The sequence below is a fragment of the Nannospalax galili genome, unplaced genomic scaffold (genome assembly GCF_000622305.1).
Source record: "Nannospalax galili isolate Female #2095 unplaced genomic scaffold, S.galili_v1.0 scaffold1225, whole genome shotgun sequence".
Taxonomy (NCBI): domain Eukaryota; kingdom Metazoa; phylum Chordata; class Mammalia; order Rodentia; family Spalacidae; genus Nannospalax; species Nannospalax galili.
The window spans coordinates 138814-148069 of record NW_008352717.1 but is presented as its reverse complement, the minus strand read 5'-3'; the positions used below and the strand labels follow the sequence as shown (position 1 = coordinate 148069).

Below are 9256 nucleotides of genomic sequence, written 5' to 3'. Positions count from 1 at the left end.
GGCTAGCCAACACCATGACTCTGGGCTTCTGGCGCACCGCAGGGCTTTGCACTGGCCATTCCCTCTTCCTGGAACACTAGTCCCACATCTCCATCAAGCACTGGCTCCAACCACAGCTACCTAATGCGTTTTCCCCTGACCTTCCTGCTCGCGGCTCCACGGTGCTGCAACGGCCTCTTCAGTGCTTAACAACATCACTTCTAATACACGAAGCTATTTAGGCATTTGGCTAGTATCTGTCTCCCCAACTCCTCTGCCTATCGTTGTCTCCTCAGTCCAGAGAATGGAGCAGACATTTGATATATATTTGTTGAATGAACGAATGGGAGACTTTCTAGAATAAATGCAGTTACTACAGAGATACCTCTGAACAGCCATGCTTGTCTTTGTTCTGTCCTGGAGGGAACTGGAGGCCAACCAGTCACTCCTTGATCCAGTTCCTTCGAGATCCTCCAAATACCCTCTGATCTGTCCAGTGGAAAGGGTCTGAGCCCCTCCTGGCCTGGTCCAGTGCACGACCGGCCTTGCCAAGCCAGGAACAACAGAAAGTCATGTGTGAGTCACCTCTTACCCTCCTGGCTGGTATGTCCTAGGGCCCTGAATAGAGATAGCGGTGGAGGCTATGTGACAAGCTGAAAGGATGCCTTAAAATAAGTCCCCAATGGGGCCATGTGATTGCCCTGGCTCCTTCCTGCCCCACTTTTGGGTTCTGAAGTGTTCCCATCTTCCCCACATAGAGGGCCCAGCTCAGTCATTCTGACCCAGGCATTGTGAGAAAATTGTCTCAAGGGAAGCCATGGCAGCCATAAGGGGAGCATCCAAGCTCAAAAGCAGTTATGAGTGGCTAGGGATGTGGCTCAGGTTGGTAAAGCGCTTGCCTACCATACACAGATCCCTGAGTTCCATCCCCAGCTCTGCATATACCGGGTGTGGCAGTGCTTGCCTGTAATCCTAGCTGGGGAGGTAGAGGCAGGAGGACCAGGAGTCAAGGTCATCTTTGGCTATGTTTAGAGTTCAAGGCCAGCCTGAGATGCATAAGATCCTGTGGAAAGGAAAGAAGGAAGGAAGGGAAGGAAGGGAGGAAGAAAGGGTAAATAGATGTTAGTCTTACCAGCATGTGAGAGGCTATGCTGTGTTTGAATGTGTTCCTCAAATTCATGTATTAATCCCCAAATGCACATGTTAATGGAAGCAGGGCTTTGGGAGGTGACTGGGTTATTCCATTCATAGATGCATGTCTTATTTCTGCAGAGGCTTGATCACAAGGAAAGCGCTCTCTAGCTGCCTGCTTGGTCTTGCAAGGTGATACCCTCTGCCACACCACAATGTGGCAAGAAGTCTGTCCTCCTAGATGTTGACACCATGGCCTTGGATTTCCAGTCACCAGAACTGTGAGCTAAACAATTCTCTTTTTTTATATGAAGCATCCCACCTTGGGTATTTTGTTATAGCAACAGAAAACAGAATTACATGCCAGTAGGTAGAGAACACAACAAACAGTGTTGCCTGGAGAGATTGTGCTGCCACTGTATGTCTATGGGTGGGGTCATCTGGGGAGGAGCAGTTTGAGATTCAGTGGCTGGACTAGAGGAGTAGTTCAGTGATAGGAGTGCTTGTGTAACATGCGAGAGGCCCTGAGTTTGACCCTCAGGACTGAAAAACAAAACAAAACATCAAAGCTCAGGCTGGGGGTGTAGCCCAGTTGTTGCCTAGGACACACAAAATTTTGGGTTCAATCCCCAGCATAACATTAAACTGTTGGTTGTGCATGTCTGTCATCCCAGTAGTTGGGAGGTAGAGGCAGGAGGATCAGGAGCATCCTCAGCTACATAGTGAGTTCAAGACCAGCCTGGGCTACATGAGACCTTGTCTCAAAAAGAAAGAGGGGGGAGAAGGAAAGAAGGAAGGAAGGAAGAGGAAATTTCAATGAGAAGAGATAGAAAGGAGCAGAGTTCAGAAACAAGGCAGAGACAAAAATCTCCAGAAGGAAAAAGCCTAACACGTTAGAAGCCAGACCCTCTAGAGGCAGCTGTGAGCAGCTTTGTTGCCTGAGGTCGAAGGCAGCTTGACTGCAGTCAGTCCCGCATTAAATAAGTCCTATCTACAATCTAGAGTGACCCTGTCACATAGTCTAAAGTGCCCCTCCCACACCTCTGGCTCACAGCATAGGCCACAAGTTGACCAAGCCTACTTCCCAAAGGTGCAGAGCTGCCTCCGTTTCCCTCGGAAACCTTTAAGAATAGGTATCTCTCAGGGCTGGAGAGATGGCTCAGCGGTTAAGAACACTGGCTGCTTGTGCTGAGGACCCAGGTTTGGTTCCCAGCACCCACATACATGGCAGCTGACAACCATCTGCAATTCCAGTTCCAGGGGATCTGACACCCTCTTCTGGCCTATGTTGGCATTGCATGCATATGATGCTCTTACATACAAGCAAGCAGAAAGAACATTCATACACCATAAAACAAAAATAAACAACAAAGAAGAGTAGATACCTCGCTTTGTCTGTTAGGATGGAAATTCTGCTTCAGACCTTTTCTAGTTATCCTCCAATTGCTGTGACAAAACACTCTGACCAAAAACAACTTGAGGAGGAAAGGGTTTATTTGACTCACATCTCCTGGGTCACAGTTCATCACTGAGGGAACGCAAGGTAGGAACTCAGGGTAGAAACCTGGAGGCAGGAACTGAAGCATAGACCATGGAGGAATGCCGTTTACTGGCCTGCTCCTCTGGCCCGTGCTCAACCTACTTTCTTATACAACACAGGCCCATGTGCCCAGGGGTGGCACCACCCACAGTGGGCTGGGCCCACCCACATCAGTCAATAAGCAAGAAGATGCCCCACAGACATGGCCACAGACCAGTTCAATGGAGGCAGTTTACCAGTTGGGGCTCCCTCTACCAGGTGTATCAAGTTGGTAACTAAAGCTATCCAGCACAAGACCCTACTGTACGGCTGGTGTTATTAAAGACCTTTTGCCTGAAAGGGTGCTCGGACTCAGAATCTCTCTATCAAACCCTAAAACCTAACACAACACTAAGTGAGCAGACTCTGAACTCAAGTCTGGGATTTGACAGGACAGCACCAGCTGTAGGATGGACAGAGGCTTCAAGGTGAGTGGACGAAGATGAGGAGGTTAAAGGGCTACATATAAAGCACTGCTTCTGGAAAATCTGATGAACAGACGAGGTAGCTGAGTGCCACAGGGGTCCCTTCACCGTCTTCCACTTTATGGTCACCTGACATCCTTCGGCAGAGATGGCATCTGCTATCAATTTCTCTGGAGACACCTGGGTCTGTTTTAACCAGTGTAAAACAATGGTGGAGACACCACACCAGTTCCAAGTCCAGCCCATAAGAGGACGAACAGTTTCCACTTTCAGACCACTTGCCACCAGCCGTAGAAAGCTCAAGCTGGCCACGTGAGTGATAAGCCTGCATCTGTTCTGGCCACCCCAGCCCAGATGACAGCAAATGGCAAAGTCTTCAACAGACTCTAGCGGCCATCACCTGGCTACCACATTCAGAAGAGGAACCCCCAGTCAGAGCTGTGCAACGGATGTCCATCATGGCAAGGAGGCCAACACAACAGTTGCCCCACCAACCACCAGGACTGGGAGATACACTTGAAAGATGGTCACTGTGTGCCACCAAGTTTTGAGTGACCTTTTTATATAGCAGATCAGCAAAATACCAGAAGAGTGGTCTCAGGGATAGAGCTTAGCTGGTAGAATGCTTTTCTAGCATGCATGAAGCCCCAGGTTCTATCTCCAGCACTGCACAAAGAGGGCATGGGGCCCATACCTGTGATACTGGCACTGAGGATGTAGAGGCAGGAGAGTCATGCATTTGAGGCCAATCTGGGCTCTATGAGATCCTGATACACACACACACACACACACACACACACAGCATGCCATATATGTGATCTATATTATATATAAATATCATGCCTTCATCACGTTCTGCTTCCTGATTGTGGGTGTGATATGACCAGCTGCTTGGAGCAACTATTGTGTTGACTTCCTTAGGATGACAGACTGTACCGTTGAACTGGGAACCAGAATAAAACCTTTTCCTTCATCGCCATTAAGATACTCCAGTCAGAGTACTTTTAACAGGAAAAGAACCTAAGACAGAAATTAGTACCAGAAGCAGGGTCATTGCTATAATGAAGACGAGTTTGGAACTTTGGTTAGAAAAATCCCTTGAATGTTGTAGTAGAGCTTGATGGACCATCCCTGTGAGAGCTTGGAAGAGGTAAGGTGTGTGAACAAGCTTAAAATTTCAGACAAGGAGCATGTGGGCAATAAAACAACTGTGGTTGTTAAAGAGAAACCTGGTGCTCAGCACTGGGGCAGTGTGAGGGATACCTTGAGGGCAAGACCCCACTCATTAAAGGCTCCTACTTGTAAAAATGCATGCCCTTAATCCCAGCACTTGGGAGGCAGAGGCAGGTGGATCTATGTGAATTCAAGGTCAGTGTGGTCTACATAGCGAGTTCCAGGACAGCTGGGGCTACAGGGAGACCCTGTCTCAAAAAGACCAAAAGAAAGAGCCGAGAGTGGTGGTGCATGCCTATAATCCCAGCACTTGGGAGGCAGAAGCACGTGGATCTCTGTGAGTTCAAGGCCAGCCTGGTCTACATAAAAAAAAAAAGAAAGCTAGCTGAGCAAGCCAAGGGGAAGCCAGCCAGTAACAGCGTTCCTCCATTGATTTCTGCTTCAAGCTCCTGCCTTGAGTTCCTCCTTGGCTTCCCTTCTTATTTATGTAAGAATAAATAATCCGGGGGCTGGAGAGATGGCTCAGTGGTTAAGAACATGACTGTTCTTGCAGAAGAGCCAGGTTCAATTCCCAACACCCACATGGCAGCTAACAACTGTCTGTAACTCCAGTTCCAGGGGATCTGACAGCCTCTTCTGTCCTCTGTGGGCATTGCACGACATGGGTGCACTTACCTACATGAAGGCATAACATTCATACACATAAAATAAAAATAATAATAATAAAAGAAGAAATAATCCTCGCCAAGTGTAGTGGTACACACCTTTAATCCCAGCACTCAGGAAGCAGAAGCAGGCAGATCTCTGTGAGTTCAGGGCCAACCTGGTCTACATAGTGAGTTCTGGGCCAGCTGGGGATACAGGGAGACCCTGTCTCAAAAAGACCAAAAAATAATAATAATAAATAACCCTTCTCAAGTTACTTTTGGTCATGACATTTATCACAGCAAAAGAAAATTAACTAGAACAACCACATTAACACTTGCTAACATATGCTCTGGAATTGTGACACTGATGATACACCCTTGGGAGGTGTCTGTCCCCCCAGGGCCTCTTTTCCTCAGAGTCTCATTTCTGGTGCAAGGCTGGATGTGCTAATGGGAAGTCACTTGATTCGATGAGGTGGCACTGGGGAGGGGCCCACATCTCCGGTGTCCAGACACCCTTTTTCATCCCATTATGAGTTGACTTGGTGGGGGGAGAAGACATTGGCACCTGGCGATATGTCAGAAGGCATTCCTGTGTGAGCTCATCTCTGGGCCAGGCTCTCAAAATTCCATTCACATCAGCTCCCTTCATTAAGGAGTGGATGAAGGGTCTACATTCCAGAAGTTCCTTGTCATACCCAAGTTTTTAATCAGTTGACACTAGAGAGTTAGCATCCCTGTGCTGAAAGGCTCACAAGGTTGGGGGGGTTGTAAGAGAATGGGAGGGGTATCAGAATGGTGTGTGAGCCATCCCACATAGGTGTTTCTGGTCTGGAAATCTGTTGGAGAGCTTGAGAGTTTGCGTAAAATTCACTCTGTAAGATCAGCACCACGGACAGCAAGCAGCGCACCAGGACCGTGGGCAGACAGGCAGAGTGCTAGGACGTCAGGCAGGGACTGGGTTACAGGTTCTAAGGAAACTCTCCAAGGAGGCAGGTGGTGGTGGGTGTTGGCTGGGGCTGTTTTCAGTGAGTCACCCCATACACCCCACGCTTGAGGCGTGTCTGGGAAAGCTGGGGTTCTCCCTGCCATTTCCAGGAGGGGTGCTGGATGTTAAGGCCCCCAGATTTTTTTTACACAAAAGGAGGGAGCAGGAAACAGATGTATTTGTGTCCTCCACACACTCCCATCCTGGCCCAGCCCATACTTCTATACTAGGCCTGCTCTCCCCAGCCTCCACCTCACCAGGAGCATTCCTTACAGGCATGGAGGGGTGAATTCTCAGGCCCTGAGCTCAGCAGGCCGGAATGTGGCTGATAAATCAGAGATAAACCCCCCTCCAGGGGAAGGGCTGGAAGGACACCCAGCCCAAGGATAAAAGGCAGAGGTGTCGGTTGCCCAAGAAGCCAGAGCTGCTTGAGGAGGTGGGACAAGAACTCCACAAGGCAGTAGCACCAGCCTCAGCCTCAGCAGCAGCAGCAGCAGCAGCAGACCGACCTGTGACATGGACTTCCAGACTACATTGTCCCGACCGATTGTGCTCCTTCTTTTCTTGTGTCTGTCACAGCTGGGAGGTCATTGCCACCCTCTAGGTAGTCCCAGCCAGTCTTCAGAACAGTCTGAGATGCAGGTGAGTGCTGAGGGACTACACAGACAGATGTGATCTGCCTGAAGGGTTTGGACAATAGCAATGGAAAGGACCCATGTCCCTTAGGAATTAGCAATGAATCAGAAAGCAGAAAGATCGGGTGCTACGGCCCCTCAATCAGTGGGCACCATGGAGGGTGGGGGTGCCAAGGGCATATTCCTGAGGCCTGGGCTCCCCACTCACTGCAGAAGCTGCTAGATCAACTGAGGAACAAGATCTTGGGAGTGCAGACAGAGATGGCCCAGGAGCAGCTCCAGCAGAATCAAGGCCCCACAGAAGCTCGGGAGACTAAGAAAGCAGCTCCAGAGGGCATCCTTGCACCCCAAGACAGTGCTTTCCAGGCCCTGCAGAGACTTCGCAACCCCAAGATGATGCGTAATTCAGGCTGCTTCGGGGGACGGTTGGATAGAATAGGCTCCTTCAGTGGCCTGGGCTGCAATGGTGAGTTCCCACCTTGCCACACCCCTACAAACTGCACAGCCACCCAGCCCACCCCCTGTTCCCATGCATGCCACCAGTAGAGGCCTCTGGGCTTGCTGTCTGCTACACCTGTGTCTTTAGGGCCAAGGGGATCTGTCAGGAAATATCAATTGGGGACATTCATTATATGCCCACGGGTCCCAATTTCCCTTCAATCCACCTTCTGGCTCTTAACCAAAGGAGTAGACTCTCTCCAGGTGGAGTCTGCCTGTTACTTGGTGGCCCTTTCTAGTCCTAAGAATTTTTTGTCCCCATTCCCCAAAACCAGATCCTCAAAGACAAAGAGGCAAATTACCAGGATAACCTCAATTTACAGAGGAAACTGAGGCCCAGTGAGATGGACTTTTTTTCCAGAGCCTCAAACATCAAAATCATTTGAGGACTGAGGGTGGTGTGTGGTGAAGGAAGTCCAGCTCCTGCCTCAGTTTCCCTCCCAAGGCCATCATCACTCCCATCTTTTCTCCCCACAGTGCTGAAGAAGTATTAGGGAGATCCTGCCTGCAGACACCTGCATCTGACTCCGCTGGGGGCTCTTTCCCCAACCCCGTGGCCCCCTTTTGAAGTGATCCTATTTATTTATTTATTTATTTTTATTTATTCGATTGTTTTCTATAAGACAATTTCTTACCTTTGAGCACAAACTTTCCATGGTAAAATAAACTAATCATATAGTTCTTGCTTTTGAAATGAGCTTGTCTCTGTGTCTTTAAAACAAACTCACATTTTGAAAAGAAAAGAAACAAACCATACAATGGGTGTTTTCTGAAAGGCCCCTTAAGGCATCTTAATGGTGGGGTGGGGACACAGTTCAAGGGCTGAGCCAGTGAGGTGGCCAGCCCTTCTTTTCTTTCCGGGTTTTTAATGCTCTGAGATGTCAGTCTGCACCTCAAGCACCGAGACACTTTGTGGAAACTGCTTTTCGAAGCTGTACTGTCTTCCTGGGAGGGGGACAACGGGAGGGTGGGTACCAAGGTATTGGCTCTGCTCTTCTTCCTAGAATTCTATCCTCAAGCACTTTCCTGGGTCATTATTGTTCCTAGAAGTTCCTAGATGTCAGAGATGCTGGCTCCTACGTGCGTGCGTGCGTGTGTGTGTGTGTGTGTGTGTGTGTGTAATACTAGCTTACAGCACTCCTGATGTGTGTGAACCCTCTAGCCTTCCTCAGATCTCAGCTTCAAACCTCCAATTTCTAATGATTTTGTCTTAAAAAACCCCAACTGCAAGGTTTCAGGGGCTTGACAGGGGCCCAGCCATTCATCTCTCCTCTCCAAGGGCCACATTGTACTTTCTTCTTCACTGTAGAGTGAGGATACAACCCTCAGAATCCGAGTGTGTGAGCTGGGTTCAAGGCCATTCTCAGCTACATAGCTTGAGGCTAGCCTGAGCTACACGAGACCCTGTCTCAAAACGTGCCACCCCCCCCTCACTGGAAAAAAAAATCCTAATGTGTAGTCTTAATCAACAGGAGACGCTGTTAGGGTCACCGCCATCTCATCTCTTTTTAAAAATTACTTTGTTCTTATTATTGGGGGGGGTGCATGTACCAAGGAGTGGGCACAGAAGCCAGAGGACAATTTTCAGGAATCAGTTCTCTCGTTTCACCATGTGGATTCTGGGACCAAACTCAGATAATCAGCCTTGGCAGCAAGTGCCTTTACCTGCTGAACCATCTCACTGACCATATTTATTTATCTCTCTGTGTGTGTATGTGTGAGAGAGAGAGAGGCAGAGAAACAGAGAGACAGAGACAGAGAGAGACAAAGACAGAGAGATGGAGAGACGGGGAGAGAGACAGAGACAGAGAGACAGAAACAGAGAGCATGTGTGTGTGTGTGTGTGCATGCATAGTTATGCCAGTTGTGTGGTGGTCAGAGGACAACCTGCAGGAGTTGGTCCTCTCCTTCCATCACGTGGCTTCCAGGAATTGAACTCAGACTGCTGGTCTTCACGGCAGGCACCTTTACTCACTGAACCATCTCACTAGCCCCAGTGCCATCTCTTCTAATGAGTCCTGTATCTGTGTCTCCTGTGTTCCTGAACCCTGTCCTTTGAATGCCACGTATGATCTGAACTTAGCTAAGAGACAGAGTCCCCAAGGCCAATATTGTTATGATCATTGTCACCCCCCTTTTTTGAGTGAGAAAACTGACACTCAGAAAAGTCATGCTTCCTGGGATGTGAGGGGACAGCATGG

General features: G+C 49.0%; 1 protein-coding gene across 1 annotated transcript; it reads left to right on the top strand.

Annotated features, from left to right (window-relative positions):
• Positions 1-1365: 1365 nt before the first annotated feature.
• On the top strand, positions 1366-7695 carry Nppb (natriuretic peptide B). The gene is made up of 4 exons (XM_008849932.3): positions 1366-1391; positions 6198-6564; positions 6771-7023; positions 7533-7695. Exons 2-4 carry the CDS (start codon positions 6439-6441, stop codon positions 7547-7549), a joined length of 396 nt encoding a protein of 131 aa, XP_008848154.1. The 5' UTR covers positions 1366-1391; positions 6198-6438; the 3' UTR covers positions 7550-7695.
• Positions 7696-9256: the final 1561 nt, after the last annotated feature.